The sequence below is a fragment of the Myotis nattereri genome, assembly GCF_964212035.1.
Source record: "Myotis nattereri genome assembly, chromosome: 13".
NCBI classification, from domain to species: domain Eukaryota; kingdom Metazoa; phylum Chordata; class Mammalia; order Chiroptera; family Vespertilionidae; genus Myotis; species Myotis nattereri.
The window spans coordinates 57,444,342-57,465,834 of NC_138088.1; the positions used below are offsets into that span (position 1 = coordinate 57,444,342).

The 21,493-nt window shown below is 47.8% G+C and overlaps 1 protein-coding gene across 3 annotated transcripts in view; it reads right to left on the reverse strand.

Annotated features, from left to right (window-relative positions):
* Positions 1-12,284, reverse strand: part of GLRX3 (glutaredoxin 3) — a 28,215-nt gene extending 15,931 nt beyond the window's left edge. Inside the window, exons 1-5 of one of the 3 annotated variants that reach the window (XM_081105292.1) lie at positions 12,171-12,280; positions 7,055-7,163; positions 1,415-1,532; positions 1,023-1,111; positions 788-862 (exon numbers count right to left, since the gene is read on the reverse strand). Coding sequence is in view for 1 of the 3 variants with exons in the window: in XM_081105290.1 (XP_080961416.1) it covers positions 788-862; positions 7,055-7,163; positions 12,171-12,262 (276 nt within the window). In the remaining 2 variants the exon portion in view is untranslated. Of the gene's footprint in view, positions 1-787; positions 863-1,022; positions 1,112-1,414; positions 1,533-7,054; positions 7,164-12,170 lie in introns of all 3 variants that reach the window. The other 2 variants (XM_081105291.1, XM_081105290.1) reach the window with 2 other exon arrangements.
* Between the last annotated feature and the right edge of the window lie 9,209 nt (positions 12,285-21,493).

Here is a 21,493-nt window from a genome sequence, read left to right on the forward strand (position 1 = left end):
CTCCAAAATTATAACAATTATGAATCCATAGTTCTAGCCAATTTTTAAAGGGGTCAACACTATTACTGGAAAACTTTTTAGAAATCTGACTACCAATAATTGCCTGCGATGCATCTCAATTTTAGAAATAACTAATTGTTCTTTTTTTTCTTTCTTCCCTTTTTGGGAACATACTAGGAAAGCATCTGTAAATTTTCAAATATCAAATCCCTTCAAGTAGTTGATGTTTTTCAAGACTGCGGTACAAAAATTTCTGACACATTTACATTTTCATGAGACTCACTGGGCTGGCTGTAAACATCACCACATCTCAAACTCAAGCCAGACCAGTCTCACCTAAAACAGAAAGATTTCCCCACTCTGGCTGGGATGCGTCCTTTACTTGAAGTATAAAGGAGGCATCTGGGACTGGGGTAACACCCAGGGGACCCTAAGGACAGATCTGCATGGCTTCATAAAGGAATCATTCATCAAACCAGGGCCAGCCTGCGGTTTCATTCCGTCCACACCGCCCTAGCAACCAACTTCTGGCCCAGCGCCAAAAACAGTGGGCCTACAGCATGTATCTGAATTGCTCTCAAGAAGCTCCAGTTCTGGTTGCTGGACCTCCAAGCCATGTCACTTTTCCAGGACCCCCAGGACAAGCAACACGGAGACTACGAGAAGGGACAAAGCCAGGAACAACCCAATGGGAATGTTCAGGGGTCAGGGGAGAGGGTAAAGAAACCAAAACAGAACCCCCGGGCCCAGGGCAGAGGAGCCCCTCTTGCGCCAGCTTTATCCTTACCTTGAAAAACAGAAACGTGGGAACAGAACTAATTTCATATTTTTCAGATACTTCAGGAACAGCTTCGGCTTCCAACTTTAAAATAAGAGAATTTAAGCTTGATTATAAAAGGGTCCTTTTTGACAACTTCAATATGTAAATCAGGTTCACACGCATTATTCCTTCTAGTAGTTGACGTTTTTTAAAGAGTGTAGTACAAAAGTTTATGACACATTTACATTTAAATGAGACTCACTGGGCTGGCATGTCATCCACTGAGTCTGCGGTGTCAAAACAGGTTCAGAGGTTTTTATTTTGTTGCACATTTCCAAAGATGCCTGGAGGCTGTGAATAAAATTTTTGGCGCACTAGTGACCTAGTAAATTTTCAGTCATATGCAGCTACTACTATATTGAAATCCATAAATCACTGACCCCAGTTATGTCATGATTACAGTGCTTATTTTCTGCCCACAGCAATTCTTGCTGTTTGCTCTATTGACTAATTTCAAGAGGCAGTACATCATGACTGACAGTTGCAGCCTTCTGCAAATTATGAAGCAAAAAGGAGTATTTCTTCAATAAACTATTGATGTCTGATAAATTTTACTTTTAACTCCTGCAAGGCTGCTGGGCACGAAGCAGATACCTTGCAGCTTCCTGGCTTCGGGTATCTGCGCCCATCTGAATGCCTGTGAAATGAGATGAGTGCACGCTGTGTCATCATTCCCCTCAACAAGACACCGTGTGACAGCTGACGCACGAATCTGAAACACATTAAGTCACACAATCTCCCAATAATTAAACACAATTACTATAAGCTATTATGTAAGACTTTAAAAAACAGTGCACTTTGAGAAAAACTGAGATATATTGCATCTTTCCCTCATAGGACTGTCAATGCAATATAAACTTTTTAAAACCAATAAAAACCTGTATTTACATTATACCTGTAGGAAATAAAATTTATTGATAAATTACATTGTTAAAAGTTTTTAAAATATAACTACTGCATTTTTCCAAGAGTGAAAGATTTCCACTGGGCTTGAAACACTATTTTTAGCTGGAGCTTTAACCAATCCAGCATACCTACGCAAATGAACCTTGACATGGAGGAGGCACAACCATTTATCTTTGGTTTGATTCTCCCACCTCATATGCTCTTGGGTGCTCTTTTACTACCTTAATTCTGTTTTTTCTCTAGAACACCCTTTTGAAACAATATTTTTAATTATTTTCATTTTTAAATGTGTTTATGAGAAAAACTATATACACTTTAAATCAACATCAGCTGTCCAATAAAAGCGAAAAAAGAACAAAGAGAAGACTAAGCAATGGGAGGCAACTCTAGAACAGACTCTAAAGTTGTGGACACATCTGTGCTGTTTTCCCACAATTCCGCAGTCAGACCAGAGAGGAGCACACAAGGTGACCACAAAGGCAGTTCATTATCTTTTGTCTTTCGCCTGAGATCCGTGGCGTGCCCACCACACACTGGGCACTGGGCACTGAGCTAGGCCAGTGATGGCGAACCTATGACACGCGTGTCAGAGGTGACACGCGAACTCATTTTTTTGGTTGATTTTTCTTTGTTAGATGGCATTTAAATATATAAAATAAATATCAAAAATATAAATCTTTGCTTTACTATGGTTGCAAATATCAAACAATTTCTATATGTGACACGGCACCAGAGTTAAGTGAGGGTTTTTCAAAATGCTGACACGCCGAGCTCAAAAGGTTCGCCATCACTGAGCTAGGCTCACCAGATCCCCATCTGTGGTACGACTGGATTCTAACAGAAAAGTAAAATCCATAAAAGGGCTACACTAAGTAGAAACAAGATAATGTGATCTTAACCCAGAACATGCATAAAACCAGAGTCTTGGATGCTTTTAAAAGTGGTCTCTTCTCACAGTCCTGGGTCCCAGTAGGGTCCCTACTGACCACTCTTTTGGGAAGCAAATAAGCCTCTAACATTCCTGCTGAAGCCAGATCACTACATGCCTCTCCACTAGGAGCCCCAGAGACCAATCCTACAAAGACAAAGGCAATGGCGACAGGCAAATCCTGCTGAGCATGGGCCAGGAGTCCCAGTGAAGGACAGCCACGCTCCAGGCGGCAAGGGCAGCTGAAGTTCAAAAACCTTTGCAGCACTAACATTCTTTGGAAATATCTTTGTTGAATGTAAAACATGAGTTACAATAATGAAAATGGAAACTAAATATATAAATAGTTAATAATGATCTACATTCAGAAGAAACCAAAGATATCCTTGATGGATAATAGATATCTTTCATGGAAGACCTACCCTGTGTCACAAGTCATGACGGCCCTCTACATAAGTGTGCCCAGTCTACTTACAACCTGGACAGGTATGCAGCATGGCATCTCAACTTTACAGGTGGCTTGGTACAGGGTAACTTGTCCAAAGACACACAGTTAATAAGCAGCTGAGCTCAGAAAGGAAATAAAAATTGCCACTGGTAGCAATGAGGCTGCAAGGTTGAGGAGGGAACGTTTAAACCTACACTCAGGGACATTTTGTTAAACCTCAAACAGAGGTTTCTTTCTACTCATGGCATGTTGACAGTACAGGGAAATTTTCAAAATCAAATTCTTTGTCAGACAGTCAGATATAAATTTCAAAACAGATATTTAAATTAACATTTTTGATACGTTTTTAAAGATTTTTGCCAAACTTAGTGAGTGCAGTAACAGCTAATAAACTATATTCATTGGGTTTCTTTTATTACCACAACAACATAGATAACAACTAGGATATTCTTAAGATTTAACAATTCTACTAGAATTATCTGAGGAGCATTTTTAGAGTTCCTAAAAAATAAATTCTACTATGATAAGATGCCAAGTAAACTGGTGAACATCCTCCGACAGAGAAAAACAGGAATTCAGTTGGTACCTAGTTGCACAGCCACTTGGGGACCTGGAGGCTGCCCTGTGTTACCTGCTTACACCAACTGCACAGACAGAGAGAATTACACAGTGCAGGCTCCAGAGATGATCTATACTGACTGTTAAGAGCTTCCAAAATTAAACAACGTGAGCTGTATCTTTAAGATGGTTGCACATTTAAGAATAAATCAAACTATAAATATTCCTATTTTTTTAAATCAGAAAATAAAATGTCTGTATATTAACTCCTTCTGTACCCTTGGTTTTACATCATGAAGTTACAATGAACATAAAATGCAAGTGCAGCAGCTACTATACAAACAAGATTAATGCTAAATGAAATGCAACAGTAGGAAATCTCACCAACCAGGTGGCTGATGAGTCTGACGTGGAGAATTTTTGTACCCAAGTGCATTGCATAGGAACCACAGCCCGGCAGCCATCAGTGTATGTACTAAACTTGGGGGGGGCGGAGAGGGAGGCTGGCACGGGAGGTGGGAGCCACCTGCACAAAGGAAAGCAATTAAGAAATGGCAGGGTACAGGCTCCCACCTCAGGCACCCATCATCTCGTTCAGAAACCAATCAAAACAGGAGTTAAAGATGTTCCCTGACTAATAGTCCAACCAATGGCACAGACTAAGTTCAGAGATCCTCCCCCCAAAAAAGGCCACAGGGGTCCATGGGAACGACTTCATATAAAATGGTTTGATATAAATCGTTAAGTTAGGCACCTTAAATATAGGCCATTTTTATTTTTAAAAATAAAATAAATAAAATCAAATATAAAATATCAAAAATTGCCACGCCTATAAAAAACATGGATTTGATTTGGACTTTGAATATGACTAGGGGAAACCAATTTGTTCATCACCTAAAAAACCTTGTATAATTCTTTTTCTTCCCATCTTCTCTACCAGGCACTTCATCTTCAAAGATTTTATCTACCCAACAATTGATTAAATGATAAATATGTATTCCCATTTTTGTTAGTGCTAGCAAACCAACTTTACATAATTTGAAAAGCAAAGGCATTTGACATTTTAATGAACGTTTTAATTTTATTCTGAATAAAAATAGATTTCTATGAGGCTTAGCAATAGAAATAACTCATGCATCACCTCAAAGCCCTTGTAGGTCAGATCCTGAGAACCTCAGGATCTGACCAAACCTGGTGGCCGATCCAGGCGAGTGGACCACCATGGACATAAACATGGAGCCAGGAGGACCTGCGTGCCCTGCATCATCACCACACAGCAGTCCAGGAAACGAGGCCTCCATAATGGGAAAGCCTTGCCTTTCAGCCACCTATTCCAGTGAGCAAAACATGGACCAAAAAAGCATGCTAACTTTTCTCAGGTATATTTTACCATTATCTATAAAATAAGAAATTATTGGTGGTCGCAAAATTTTACATCGAACTACTAAAAATATCAAGTTTAAGATAACCTCCATAATGATTCTGTAAATCTAAGTCACAGAATGGACTAATCTCCGTATTTCACATGTCAAAAATGCCAAACTACTGCAGTCATTAAAAAAGACTAAGAAATCAAATGAAAAGACACAGAGGTAAGAGAACATCAGTTTCCATAGCCCGGAAGTTTCAAAAAGCTCTCCACGAGCCAGCTGTTTCAGAAGGAGCCACATGCCTCTCTTACCAGGAAATGCCCGTAGAGCTCGCCAATCTCCTTTCTCATCTGCTCACTAGGGTTCAGCCCCTGCAGCCTTTTAAACAATCCACCTCACAAGCTCCACGCAAACTGCCTCCGCCCCCCACTGATGTCCGTGAAAGAAAACCTGTGCTGGAGAGGGAGCGACCGTCCGCACTGTCACCGCCTGGGAACGGCAGACGCAGCCGGCTCAGGTATCTCCGGCAGATAAGGGCTTCCCGACCTTGGCTTGCTGAGACACTCAAGCACTTGAACAACTTAAAGACTCACTGCCAAGTCTGGTACCAATGTGAGAAGTAACTGTATCGTCACTTTAAATAAATCATTCCGATGGCAGCCAGGAACAATGTGCTACCTACACCAGTAACATTATACATATAAAAGCAGGCTTACAACAAATACCATCACCTTGATTAATCTTATGATTGAAATGTTTAATCATTCATTTCACTTGTAATCCTTATCTTTTATCACTGACCAAACATGCAGTTTTAATGTTCCCTTCCATTATTTATATTGGACATTTTAGGGTGACATCCTAAGGTTACATTACACATTTCACTGGAATTTTAAATAAGTGCTTAAATTTTAAAAAGCTAGCCATTATATTCACGCTTGCTCTATCTGCATAAAGAAGGATTCATACAAAATTAATGCAAGCAGTTACTTATGGGGGGACAACAGGACCGATGGGAAGGCGTGTGATGAGCCTGCTCAACACAGCTTTTCATTTTGATTTTTGAGCCACCTCACTGCAACACCTATCCAGAGCACACGTACCTATAGAGAAACTCTGATAAATTATACACCTGCTGCACAAATGAATTAGCCTGTCCGAATTCTGTTTTCAATATATATATCCACTGGCATACAAACCCAGCTGATGTCATTTTTAACTCTATGTACAGGTATACTTGTCAACATGTCTTATGAACTAATAAATTCTGGTTTTAAGAAATAAGGCTTTGGTTTCTTAGTTTGTTTTAAATCCTAAAGATCCAGGCTTTTGAATATAGGGTGTGCCTTCCTTCCCAATAATTCATTTCTAAGACTCTCAACTCATATGCTAGCCTTTTGTCTAAACCAGTACTAAGTCCTGAATGATATTATGTGTGCTAAACCAAGTGAGCCACAACTATCACTTTCCCACTACTTACCCATCCAAGAGATACTGCAAAGATACAGCATGTAAAACTCAGTACAAACACAGAAAGCAAGAAAGAGACCGGCTTCCTTCCTCCTCTGCTTCCTGAGAAGTCAGAAAAACCTTCGGTGTCTCCTGCAGGTCTGCCAATCCAGAGAGCAACTCTTCCAACCCCCCGGCTCCCAGCACCTGGGACGCCCTTTCTTCAATCACTTTCCACACCACACCTACCTGTTCCATGAAATGTGCCTGCTAATACTTTTCCTTTATTAAAATCACAATGATCCACAGTGAATGATCTAGTCTGCTTTTGCTCACAGGCATCTCCCCGTGGCCCATCCTGCTCGGTATTGGTCCTGTCCGCCCCCACACACATGTAGGCAAAGTGTGGTGAGTTTTACACTCCTGATACTAGAGAGATGCAAAACTATTTTAAGATTTTTAAGAACAGTTTACTACAAAAATAACAGATTCCAACCTCAATTATAAGCATGTGGAATTCCTTTCACATTAGTTTATATAAACTCCTAAAAGACAGGACGCGGAGCACGAAATACCTTCACAAACGAAACCTGGGGGTGCTCTTTGGCCAGCTCTGCCATCACGTCGTTCATCTGCGCACACTGCGGAGCCCATGGCGCCCAAAAATGGACCACAACGAGGGATCTGTAAATAAGTAAAATGCCGTTTTAAGGATATGGTATCTTTAGAAATAAGCAGATACTGACATAGATTCAGGTCTTCCCCAGTTACGAGAACGGCCTGAGTCTTTTTGTTCTGTTAGAATTTCATTGTATTAAACAGACTAAGATAGAAGGACTTGCAAGGTCTTGGGAATCTTCTAGGTGAATTTTCAAGTTAATGATATTTCTTAGTCAATACTTAGCTCCCACGAAGTGGTTCTGAATATTCCTCCACCTTAACCAAGAGGCATGGAAGTCACCTACACGTTCTGGCCCTTAGGGCAGGTGCAGACCAGACTTCTGTAGCTGACGCACCATGTTCGTAAAAAACGGCTGCAGAAGCAGGATTACTGTTAATGAGAGTCTTTACCTTTTCAAACACAGAACTATGATGAAGGGGCATAATGTAACCATAGAAACAGGAATAAAATACTGAAAATGAAAGCACGCAAGCAGCAAACATGGAAAAAATTGAACTGCTTTTTACAAAGACATACTTTTTATATTACACTACAAAGATTGTCTAAAAAGTGATAGTATGAAAACAGAATAGATTAATAAACTGTTGATGAAATTCTTAGGAATCTCTGTATCTATCAACTACTCCCATATAAAATTATCTTGCCAAAGATATCTTTAAGTCTATCTTCCTAGCCAACTGAAAAACCCTACAGTTTTATAGAATTCTAAGCTCCAATATAATCCCCCAACAAAAAAAACCCACGAAGAAACAAACAAAAAAGATCTGAAAATTCAGGAAGAAAACAAGTTTTAAATGTTACATGGAGAGGAACCTATGAGCAAGGAAAATAATACAGTGAATTATTTAAAGTGAATTGGGTGAGAAGGAGCCCACCACCCAGTGTCCGGAGAACGGAAGCAGAGGGAGGCACTGGGGCTCCAGAGGCGGGAGGGGCAGGAGTTGGTGACAGTGGAGGCACAGCCTGGAGCTGACTCCGAGTGTCTGGCCGAGTGCAGATCCTGGGACAGAAGCTGCCAACCTGAGAGGAAAGGGAGCCTAATGCTGTTTGTGATGTGATGGTCTGGCGCTCAGGAAAGAAGTCTGCACTTGACCTGCAGACCCGGGAAGAAACAGTCAGTGCTGGCCCCGTGCGCAGCCACGCAGAGGGACAGAGGCCAGGCCAGAGGCTCCGGCTCCTCCACGCTAAGCTGCAGGGCAGGGGGCGGAGACGGCACCCAGGTAGTGGCCAAGGTACCGGAGGGTTAGAGGGCCTCCCAGAGCCAAGAAGGAAGAGGTGACAGCCATCAACTCAGCAGGAAGGACAGCCAGCAATGGGGAGGGATTCCTGTGGCAGCAGGGCCGGTCCCACGGCAGCGCAGCGTCGCGGGGACTGAGGAGGAGGAAAGGCAGACTGCTAGAACTCCGCTCTTATGAGATCTGGCTGTAAACGAAGAATGAGGCAGAGGCAAAGACAGGGTGAAGGAATGGGTTGTTTCTTAAATATATTTTTATTGATTTCAGTGAGGGAGGGAGAGGGAGAGAGAAACATCAATGATGAGAGAGAATCACCTATTGCAGGGGTGGGCAAACTTTTTGACTCGAGGGCCACAATGGGTTCTGAAACTGGACCGGAGGGCCGGAACAAAAGCATGGATGGAGTGTTTGTGTGAACTAATATAAATTCAAAGTAAACATCATTACATAAAAGGGTACGGTCTTTTTTTTTTTTTTCAGTTTTATTCATTTCAAACGGGCCGGATCCGGCCCGCAGGCCGTAGTTTGCCCACGGCTGACCTATTGGCTGTCTCCTGCACGTCCCACACTAGGGACCGAGCCCACAACCCAGGCCTGTGCCCTGACCGAGAATCAAACCGTGACCTCCTGGTTCACAGGTTGACGCTCAACCACTGAGCCACACCGGCCAGGCAGGAATGGGTTTTATTAATACAAGAAAGCCTGGACGGTTGATTTTGTGAGTGGACACAGGGAGAGGCTGAAGAAGACCGCGGGGTTGAGTGTGCGAGGCCGCAGAGGCGGCAGGGGAGAGAGATCTAGAGGAATCCACCTTGACAGGAGGGACTGTCTCCTCTGGGCCGGAAGCAGAGGCATCGAGAATGGGTGAAGCCACAAATGTGTAAGTGCTGAGGGAGGGACAGTAGAAGGAGAGCTCGGGAGATGCTCTGAAGTCCCATTATCCCAGGTAAGAAGCAAGGTCATTGCTGACACCAAGGAAACCGGCGGGCAGGGGGCAGAGAGAGGACGGATGCTGAGGGGAGAGCTACAGCAAGGAGAGCAGGAGGCTCTCCAGGAAGACCCACCCAAGGTGGGAAGGACACACTAAGTGAGGGCCCAACCAGTGCGTTACCATCGTATCAGCAGAGGGGGAGCGGCAGGTGCAAGTAGAGGCCTCAGGGTTTGGGCCAGAGACGCCGTGTCCTCCAGCACTGCCTCCTCCGCCTCTGGGACAGCAGCTAGGCTGCGGTGCCGTCTTCCTTGCAGCTGTTTGGGTCTGAGTTCTGGCTGCTGGCATGCAGGCCAGAAGTGATCTATCTGGCCCCTCAGAACCCTCCCACATGAGCCTCTGCAGAGGATAAGGGGGCCTGAGCCCCAAGACCTAAGGCGTAGGGAGATGAGAAGCGAACCCCCGCAAAAACCCATGCAAGAATGTTCACAGTGGCCTTGGACTTAAAGGCCAAATCCTGGAAAGTGCACAAATTGGAGAACCTGTAAAATTCATCCAATGGACTACTACTCAGCAATAAAAAAGAACCAGCTATGGAGACATTCAACATGGATGAATCTCAGAAACATGCTGAGCAGAACAAGACACAGGACAGGGAGGTGTGTGACTCCATTCACAGCAGAGTCCACTTTCCGGGGCTCTGTCCTTGTGTTAAATGGTTACTTGTGTGTATCCACCCAATTGCCAAATTCATCGCACCTAACAAGATCTGGGCATTTCATTATAGTAAGTTAATATCTCAACTTTTAACTAAGTTGAAAAAAGATTTTAAGATCATAGTATTTATAATAATAAAAGAGTAATATGCTAATTAGACCGGAGGGCCTTCTGACAAAGCCAGGGCTGAGAGGGAAGCCTGGGTCCCGGGTGCCTGCGGGCGGCCAGAGGGAAGCCAGTGCTGGCAGTGGGGGGCGGGGAGAAAAGCCTACTCTTGCACGATTTTCATGCATCGGGCCTCTAGTTCAATGATAAAAAGGATAAAGTGAAATATCCTGCTGGGTAAAACTAAACTGGAACCTTTCAGAAATTTCTTACACTTTCAAGTCTCTATCCTAAGAACACAATTAAAGAGACAAAGGTATGTGTATACAAATACTTCCCTATTATTTCACATAGCAAGTAACTGTAAAAACATATTGCCCAGCCCTGGCTGGCGTACTAAGTCAGGGGTGGGCAAACTTTTTGACTCGAGGGCCACAATGGGTTCTTAAACTGGACCGGAGGGCCGGAACAAAAGCATGGATGGAGTGTTTGTGTGAACTAATATAAATTCAGAGTAAACATCATTACATAAAAAGGTACGGTCTTCTTTTTGTTAGTTTTATTCATTTCAAACGGGCTGGATCCGGCCCGCGGGCCTAGTTTGCCCACGGCTGTACTAAATAGAACATCAGCCCTTGCTCTCGGGTTCAATTCCTGGTCAAGGGCATGTACCTGGGTTGCTGGTTCACTCTCAGCCCATGGTCCCATGATCGAGGAGGGTTCAGGTGACAGCCAGTCAATGTGTCTCTCTCACATCAATGTTCCTCTCTCTCCCTCCCTCCCTCCCTCCCTCCCTCCCTCCCTTCCTTCCTCTCTCTCTCTCTCTCTGAAAAGCAATGGAAAAAGTATCCTCGGATAAGGATTAACAAACAAATACATGTATATATGCATATATATGCATATACATGGTCCAACAATATAGGTTTGAATAGTCATATAGCAAAATAAAGCCATTAAGATATGTTAACTTTACCAAAGAATTTTTAATGACATGGGATATGATTCTACTTTTTCAAAATTAATATAGGTTACCAACCTTTTTTAAAAAAATATTTTCACTGATTTTTAGAGAGAGAGAGAGAGAGAGAGAGAGAGAGAGAGAGAGAGAGAGAGAAAGGGAGAGGAAGGGAGAGGGAGTAAGAGAAACACCCACGTAAGAGCAGAACACGGATGGATACATGGGCTGCCTCCTCCACAGCCCTAGCCACGGGGGTCAAGCCTGGCCCGGCAGGTGCCCTTTTGGTGCACCGGACGCTGCCCAACTGAGCCACACGGGCCAAGTCCAGAGCCTGTCCAGCCTGTGAGCTGCCCGCCGGCAGGGCAGCAGGAAGGGCCGGCGCCGAGCGCTCCCGCGTGCTGGGCAGCGCGGGTGCCACCTCCGCTCATCCCCCGGCCCCGAGCGGGGCCCGGGCCCAACCCGGCTCGCGGTGGGGAAACTGAGGCCGGGTCTGAAACGTGCCCGGGATTCGCTGGCCACCGACGCTGAAGCTCGCTCCCCGGCCACCCACCGTCTCCCCGCCCGGAACCTCCCAGGCCGGGGACGGAGGACCCCGCCACCCTACCAGGCCGGGCAGGACCGCCGCGGGGCCCGCGAGCGCACCCGCAAGCCCTGCCCGGGGGCACTCGGACAGGCCGGGTCCCTATGTCCCCAACGCAGCCTCGGGGCCGCCCTGGGAGTGTCCTTCCCCCGGGCGGCAGGCGCCCCCGCAGCCCGGACCCCGGCGGGCCTTCCCTCACCGCGGGCGGCGCCGCCGCAGAGGGGTCTCCGCGCCCCTCCCGCCCCCGGCTCGGTCACCGCGGGGCCGCGTCCGGGGGCTGGGGCCGGGCGGGCAGGAGGGGACCCGGGCCTGCCAGCGCCCGGCGGGCCGGGGTCTGGCCGGGCATCTGGGGTCGGGCCCCGCTCCTCCGCCGGCGGCGGGAGCCATGGCCCGGGGCCCGCGCCCGCCACTCCGCCCAGGCCGGGCCGAGCCGTTCCGCCCGCCACGGCCGCGACCCTCATCCCGGCCGCCCGGCGCCCCGCTCACTTGGCTTTGAGGTGCAGCAGCTCCTCAAACTGCTGGGGTGAGCCGACCTCCACTACCGCCGCCGCCGCCGCCCCAACCGCCCCCGCCGCCATGCTGCCGCCGCCAGACAGGAGCAATCGAGCGCGGAGGGGGGCGTGGCCTACGGCGGCTCGCGCAGAGGCTCCGCCCAGGCCCCGCCCTGCCCCCGGTCTGCGCAGGCGCCATCCCGGACGGGCCGCCGGGGCGGGGCTTACGGCCGCCCCCGCTCCGGAGCCGAGGGCAGCTGCGGGGGGCGCTCTGGGCGGGGAAAGGGTGTGCGCGTGATGTGAGTGTAAGCGCAGTCGCTTGTACTTATTGCACGTGATACGCCGAAATCTCCATCTAAATCTTAACCTAAAACTACACCGAAAAGGATTGGCGTGAAAGGTCAGGAAAAGGGAGGGTGCTCGTCTCGGAACCTCAGCACTGACCGTGGACTGCGAACTAGGGCCTGGGGGACCCCAACCCGCGCCACCGCGTGTCCGGCCCCCTGCACCCAAGGGTGCAGTGACCCAAAGTGGCCTTTGGGAGCTGAACTAGGTGTGCCTCACTGAGAAACAGTGAAAACGGTAAATGACAGTATAATGCAACAGGAGAGCGATGTTTGGTATTCTGACTGCTGGTAGATACACAAACCTAAACACGTGATAAGATGTTTAAACATGGAACCAAGTGCACACATGTACGGGGAAAACAGGGAACGTCTGGACAAGATGGGCGCACAGTAGGAGTGTCAGCATCCTGTTTGTGAAACTGCACCACAGTTTGCAAGATGCCTTTGGAGAAGGTGTACCCAGGATTTCTCTGTGTCACTTCTTACACCTGCATGTGACTACAATTATTTTAAAATAAAAAAGTTTAATTTTTTTAAATTGATTTGAGAGAGAAACATCGATTTGTTGTTCCACTTATGCATTCATTGGTTGAATATATTTTTTTAATTGATTTTTTACAGAGAGGAAGGGAGAGGGATAGAGAGTTAGAAACATTAATCAGCTGCCTCCTGCACACCCCCCACTGGAGATGCCCTTGACTGGAATCCGAACCTGGGACCCTTCAGTCTGACCACGCTCTTCTGTCCACTGAGCCAAACCGGTTAGGGCTCATTGTTGATTCTTGTATGTGCCCTGACCAGATATCAACCCCCCAACCTTGGTTTATCAGGACAACATTCTAGCCAACTGAGCTACCCAGCCAGGGCAAAAAGGTTAGTTAAAAAAAAAAAAAAAAAAAGGTAAATAAAGCCTAGAGATAACCCTGGGAAAAATGCAATCAGAGAGGGGAAAACAGCGTGTTGCAAAACAGGGTTATATGCCAATAACCATTTTGCAGCAGAACTACATGTAAATAAAATGCATAAGTATATATAACTGAATATAGCATTTAAAAAGGTCTTCAGCCTGGTTCAATGATTAGAGCATCTGTCTGCACACCGAAAGGGTCTTGGGTTCGATTCCTGGTCAAGAGCACATACCTGAGTTGTGGATTCACTCCCTGCCCCCGGTGGGGGTGCGTGTGGGAGGCAATCAGTTGATGTGTATCTCACACTGATGTTTCTCTTTCTCCCCCGCCCCCCCCCCCCCCCCCCGCCCTCCTTTCCACTCTCTCTGAAAAGCAATGGAAGAAATATCTTGAGTGAGGATTAACATAAAAAAAAAAATAAAATGGTCTTCAGAACAATGTGCCCCAATGTTAGGAGAGTGTGAAAATAGGGGATTGAGAGGGGGGAAACCCCATTTTTATATTATATACATCTTAGTGCCGTTTGCTGCTGTTGATACACTGCCCAATGCTCTCTCTGAGCTCATCTGGGCCCAGAAGGAAAAACTCATTATACCAAACTGGTTCGGCCTGTTAGAGAATGCTCTGGATTTGGCTTACCCTCATGCCCCTGTTACTGCTCAGAAGTTCACAAACACAGCAAAGCAAGATCCTGGGCCTGATTTTGGCCTTGTCTCCAATGTGGGTTCATCACTGGCATTCTGCTGACTCCATGTCAGCATCACTGGGCCACTTCCTATTCCCTCTTTGGGGCCAGGGAACTGAGTGACACTTCATCTTCAGTGCCCTGGGCTCCCAGGGCTCTCTTGGTCAGAAACAGCCTTCCCCAGACAGCAGCACAGCCCTGAGGAGGACCGGACAGTTAGTTCTCTGGGTGCTGGGTGCCACTCAAGCGCCAGGAGCCCAGGACCAGGAAGCTGGGGCTCTGGGTCCCCGGGGCTGAAGTCTTGGGCTGGGAGAGCGAAGCTCCAGACAGGGCTGCCCGGGTTGTGAATTGACCTCATTGAAAGAGGGGTGTGTGTGATTGATTATTCTTCCTGGTAATGACAGCTAATACTGCTCCCACGTGGGCAAGGAAGTGTAGCCATGCCCTTCTGACGAAGAACCATTCATTCCTGTAGCCAACCAAGTGCCACTCTGCACTCTTTGACGGGGCACAGTGCTGAGTTCTAGGTGGGCATATATAACCCCGAGTAGAGGCGAACAGTGGTCAGCGGGGATGAGGACTTGGCATTGAATTCCTGGGCGGTGGGAGCTTTGTAAACCCCACCCAGAGGGGCTGAGAGACTCGGGGGTACAGGAAGGAAGAACTCAGGGGACACTTTTAAAAATATATGTATTTTTATTGATTTCAGAGAGGAAGAGAGAGGGAGAGAGAGAGAGAAACATCAATGATGAGAGAGAATAATGGATCAGCTGCCTCCTGCATGCCCCCTACTGGGGATTGAGCCAGTAACCTGACGGTGAATCCAACCTGGTTCAACCACTGAGGTACACTGGCCCCGACAGAGAGTACTTTTAATGGGCAAAGCATGGCACTGCAAAGTGTTGTTATTCAGGTAAAGTGGCTAATGTTTCCTTTCTTTTAAGAGAGACTCTTAAATTCCAATTACTCTGCCCCAGAAGACCAGTTGAAAATAACCCCAACTGCAGGGACTTAATTTCCTTAGGAATTGCACTGCTAGAAGATGAATGGGCCCCCCTGCAGAGAAACAGTAAAACTGTAAGTACAGTAGATTTGCACCTGAAGAAGACATATTTTAAATTTCTGTTCTCAAGCTGCGATAACATCTCTAGAGCTGCGATAAAAAGCCCAAATGAGCTCCACAAGGCTGCTGGGAACCTACTAACAGGGCTCCCCAGGAGGAGCCCACCCCCTGGCAGGGGACACCAGGAGGGACCCCCCCTCAGTCTGTCCACAAAGGTGTCTGGGAGCCCAGGGTTATGGCCAGGGGCACAGCGACCACCACTGGGTGCCTGGCTGGGAAGGACCCGAACAAAGTTGCCTTCCCATGAGCACCAACAGGTTGACCAAATCCCAGAGCATTATCCCTGGACTAGGCTCTCCAAAGCCCATCCCCACGCCCAGCCCTGCCACTAACCCTGCCACCTCCTTCACTGGGGGACCACCTACCTGGGATGCAGAATGGGGGAACCAAGAGGTAGGCAGTCTGTGTCCTGCCCTCACGCACCCTCCACTGTCCATCAGCTTGGGTGGCTCCAAGAATGGGCCTAGGCAAGGGGCAGCTCACAAATATGAAGAGAGCCCGGCCATGCCTGGCTCAGTGGTTGAGCACCAACCTATGAACCAGGAGGTCACAGTTGGATCCCCAGTCAGAGTACATGCTCAGGTTGTGGGCTCAGTCCCCATTGGGAGGTGTGCAGGAGGCAAACAATCAGAGATTCTCTCTCATCACTGGTGTTTCTGTCTCTCTCTCCCTCGCCCTTCCTCTCGGAAATCAATAAACACGGATTTGAAAAAAAAGGCTGGTGAGATACACTGGACTTGGGTCCAACCGCGAGACCAGCTCTTCTCCTCAGCCCAAGGGCCAGCCTGGCGACAAGGATGATGCAACTGTCACCCTAAGAGCCTGGTTAGGGAAGTGGGAGGGCTGTGAGGGCTCCTCTGTCAACCCTTAGGAGCCGGGAACTTGATCTTGACACAAGTCAGCCAATTTCCTGTGTTGCCTTTCTTACCTGGAGCTGCTTTTATTGGAAGGGCTCTATGTATATGCTGGCTATAAAGGTGGTTTATGCTGCCATAGCTAGATTTTTATTGGTTGTATTTTTGCTGTACTTGCTTGAAAAAAAATTATTATTTTCAAAGAAAAGAAGAATTACATATCCAGTAAAGTAAATAAGGCTCATGTTTATTAGGGACCTCTGACAGCTCCTCAAACATGACAAAAGATCCTGAAGCAGGAATGGACAATTTATGTGCCAGGTTATTTGTAAAACAGATCTCAAGACATTCTTCATCTTGGCTCCGCCAATAAAAAGACATTTCATTTCTTCTCAGAGGTGTGCTATCGGATGGTTTCACAGTAACCCGGTTTCCTCTAAGAAGATAAAACAGCCTGGACAAGCAGGTACCCACTGACCTGTCGTGTTGGGTTGGATGTTTTGGACGGGGAGGGGCGGGGAGGGGCGCGGAGGGGTGGGGGGACGTGACCCATCCCATCAGGTGCTCTCTAGAAGAAATCAACTTCTAAGAAACGTGGTTTACGGGCCTTCATCTAATTGCTGCAGTCTCCAAAAACTCTTTAGCCAAAATGAATTTTTAAACATGTTTTTAACTGTTTACAATTCATCAGGAAAGAATTCATCTGGAGAGCCGACTGCCCTTTTCCACCTGCGATGTGCATCCTAATCTCCTCTCTCCCACAGCCACCAGCCCAGCGGGCGGGTGCAGAGCCCGTCTCCAGGCTGCAGGTGGCATCCGCGCCCCTCCAGGCCGCAGGAGTCTTCTTTGTTGAGTGCTCTCTGTTCAGCCTGGAGAGGCTGAGATTCAGAGTCTACACAGCCTGGAGCCGCATCTACAGACGCTGCTCACCCACCAGGAGCAGGTGCCTTGTCCGGCCTGCGGACATGCACACCTGCTCCCGGCCTCTCGTTCCCACGCGCCGGGTATTTGAGATCCTGTAGTTTCCCAAGTCTGTGCTGTGAACACGCTGGCACTGAGGGGGGCGGGGAGGGACAGAGCAGGAGGGGCTGTGCATGTTGCTACCTGCACACTCGCCTCCACGTGCATCCTTGTTTACCCCAAGGACCAGTTCCCCGTGTGGTCACCCCAGATGCAGCGTCGGGGATACACTGGGACCAGGGCGTCCCTCAAATGTTTGACCTGAAATGCGGTGGTGTGTGTGCCCATGTGTGTCTGTGTATATTTATTCTGCAAGTCCACGGGGAGTTAATTTTCTGCTCTTACTTGTAATTGTTTCAACTGTGACAAACGAAGCACCTAGGTGAACTTGCCTTGGTGCCACAAACAAGAATGCTTGTAAAGTCAGAAGTAATTCTTTTTTTTTTTAAATGAAAAAACTTTTTTTATTGATTTAGAGAGGAAGGGAGAGGGAGAGATAGAAACATCAAGGATGAGAGAGAATCACTGATAGGCTGCCTCCTGCACGCCTCACACTGGGGATCAAGCCCACAACCCGGGCCTGTGCCCTGACTGGGAATTGAACTATGACCTCCTGGTTCATAGTCGGTGCTCAACCACTGAGCCACACTGGCTGGGCCAGAAGTAATTCTTAAGAGAGCTAAGAAGTTGTAACCAGGTGGGCTGCATGAGCTCTGTGGCTCCAAGAGCTCACACCTCAACAAGGAACCTTCCAGACACTGGGTCCCCATGGACGCTGCCTCATTCGAGCTGACGGCCCCTCTTCCTGCTGACCTGGGTGCTCTCATACAGGCTGCTTTTGCACAGAGACCTTACCTCACGGAGTGGACACCCATAGTGTCCAGTGGGAACGCCAAGCAGAGCTGGCCCTCCCAGCCTATAGAAGGAATTCAGGGTGCAGAGGGCCAGGACACGAACACACGTGTGTGCCCCTGAAAGATACCACTCGGCAAGATACCGCTGAGTTCTGGGGTCCGAGCTCTGGCCACGGACACAGTCACTGGTCCTCGGTCACATGGCAGACACCACCCCAACCTGGAAAGTTCATGGGCCTAACCAGTTAAATAATTGACCACAATGTCTCCTGCCTGCCACAGAGCCTCAAAAGTGCCACACCCACGAGGCCTCCCTCCCCCCTGTCTCTGTCCTCCAGCAGAGAGCATGGCATTTCCTCCCAGCTCAGGACAAAGGAACACCAAGTATTTTTTTTTTAAGATTTTTTTATTGACTTATTATAGAGAGAGGAGGGGAGAGGGAGAGAGAAACATTGAACCGTCAATCAGCTGCCTCATGCACGCTCCCTACCGGGGACGGAGCCCGAACCCTGGCATGTGCCCTGATAGGGAATTGAACTGGCAACCTTTTGGTGTGTGGGATGGATGACGCCCAACCAGCTGAGCCACCACGGCCAGGGCCAAGTATTTGTTTGAACTTTCTGAAACCTGTATTCTTGAGCCTCCTCCAGAGCTCCTGTGCCCAGGGGTCAACAGCTGCCCCCAGCGAGGCTCAGGGGCCCTGAGGAAGGCGGTGACAGTAAAGCCATCCTGAAGGCTGTGCCGGGTCCAGAATGGCTTCCGATCCTGGAAGAACTCCCAGGTCAGAGGGTCTCCCATCGGGGCTGCCCCCTCGGGCTGGGGTGGCTGGGATACGTTTTCTGTGGAATGATTGCTGACCTCAAATGCCTTCCTGTGGAATCAAACAAAAAAGAAAGGAAAAACGCAAACCTGTGATTTTCAAATGGTGCGGAGGCCTCCTGCCCGGTAAGATGTGTATAAAAGAAATGGGCTTTATTTCACGTTCTCATGATAAAGTCGCTGAAGTTTAAGCCTCAGAGGCTGTGTCCTCTCACCAGATGAAGCAAACACTTGCGGTGACTCCATTATCAGCCTGAGTTTAAGTCAGTATCTGCGACTCGCTCATTCCTGTGAAATGCAAGCTTTAATCAGAAGAAATCCCTCATTTAGAAATTTCAACGCCAACATTACTTTTAGACTTTCCCACGTGACATCCATTCTTTCTTCAGTTCATATTTGAACTAAGAAACTAAAAACAGGAGGTGGGGGGAGTCTCCTTCTATGATAAAGGACAGATGTGTGAGACCCCAAAATGGGTGGCCCTGGGTGCTGCGGGTCTGAGGGACAGGGGTGCTAAGCCACACCTGGCCGATCTGCGGGCAGGACAGGAAAGCTCTGCCAGGCCCCGGGCCCTCAAGCAGTGAGGTGCAGCCCCCCTGAGGGTGAGGGGGGACAGGCAAAGAGCTCTGGGTGCCTGGGGGTCCTCAGCCTAGGCCGCTACCCTCCCATTCTCAGCCCCTCTCCGTGGAGCCCCACACGGTCCCATCGTCTGAACTGCTGGGCTTTATTCCAATTGCCCCAAACTCAGCCTTCTTCCCAGACCGGGGAGGAGCAGGAGGGAGGCTCTCACCCGCTTGGAAGAATTGTTGATTTTCTCGTTCCCACACGTTCGCCATCACTGTGTCGCGGCTGGAAGTGGCTTCAGGCGGCACTTGTCAAGGGATTCCTGGCCACCCGGCTTCCTCTCTCCTTGAAGCAGGTTATTATATCATTCTCTACCCAGAGCGTGTTATTAGCCATAAATGTATTTACCTACAGAAATATGTCCTTTTATGATGAGGCATGAATATTAAAGAGCGGTGTTCTGGAATACCTGGCCACTAACACGGCAGGATAAAGCCGGTTCCGGATGCCCCAAGGCCCACTCCTGGCCTTAAAGGAAACATCCTATCTTAAGGAACCGCCACAGAAATCTTCAACACTATTTAGCAGTCTCGTCGGAGGGAGTTTGTCTCTCATTTACCAGGAGATGAAATACGTGAGTTTTCGGTCTTTGCTTCTGTTTTTATAATTTCAAAGAGTCAGAAAATATTGCATTCACTGGCAATCAACTTATTTCGATTGATAAAAAGGGGTTAATAAAACCCCCTTAGAAATACAAACCAGGTGAAAGTGACATATCGTTCTGGTGCCTTCTTCGGGCTGCCCATAAAGACAGCAGGCCGTGTCTTTCTCCCAGCAAGTCTCCCAGGTTTTCTCTGCCTAGTGAGTCATTTATAACCCTTATTATTGCCAAGCCGCACGCTAACGCGACATCCGTCATATTTCCACGTGCTGGGGGTTTCTCCGTACTGTGGTGTGAGAGCTGAGAGGCACAACACCCTCTAATTTATAGGAAAATCCATGCAAAAGTGGGTTATCAAACATAACCGATGTGACTTCATACACTCGGAAAAAAAAAATTTAGGATGAACTATAAAACATGCTAAAATTTAATCTCTCGTCGAAGCATAGCATAGCACAGAGAGCACGCTGGGTGTGACACACAGGGAATGTCACCAACAGAGCAGAAGCAGGGATGAGCTCAAATGAGGCACAATTAATACTTTCCGGTCAAACCTAACGCTGTGGAGTTTAGGAGACACATTTGCGGTTTATTGGTATTTTTATTCACCCACCGCACCTGCGAAGAAAATGCAAAGTGACAGATTAAAAATCCCCGCTGTGTACCCAGCAAATGTCTACATGAGGGGATGAAGCGGGGCACGCCCATCGCGTCGCGTGGAACTCTCGCTTGCGCACCAGTCTTTCGATAGTAAACAATCTTCTATTTATGGTCATCCCTGACATCACACATATGTCACTGGCTCAGATCCCAAAGGCCTCCACATAGAGGTATGTATTGTTTAGAAAGCTGAAAAGCAGTGAGTTATTGTTTTTTGCCTTAAAGAAGTATGTCTAGATCAGTCGTGGGCAAACTACGGCCCGCGGGCCGGATCCGGCCCTTTTGAAATGAATAAAACTAAAAAAAAAAAAGACCGTACCCTTTTATGTAATGATGTTTACTTTGAATTTATATTAGTTCACACAAACACTCCATCCATGCTTTTGTTCCGGCCCTCCGGTCCAGTTTAAGAGCCCATTGTGGCCCTCGAGTCAAAAAGTTTGCCCACCCCTGGTCTAGATCATTATAAGGACTGCACCTAGGAAAACCTTGTACTGAGTCTTGTCATACATTAAAAAAAAAACAAACAAGAAGCCTGAGCGAAGATGCCACTGGAACAAGACCATGACCCTCAGCAAACGGATGTGTGCTGACCTCATAGAAACAGGTGTCCTGCAGATCCGGTCCTCCGGGATGGACACCTGTCCGCCCAGAGTGGACCGGACAGGTTCCCTGTGCGCTGCAGAGCTGATCACTGAGGCAGAAGGTGAGGGCCAAGTATGGGCCCGAGACAACCCTGGTCAGCCGCTCTGCAGAAACACTGTGATTTGAATAAAGACAAGAGGTGGACCAGTGCCATATTAGACGTCTTTAGGGGACAGCAGCTGGAAGGCGGGGCGCCCCTTTGAAGGCCTCCCCAGGCCCTGGCTGGAGCAGATGCCAC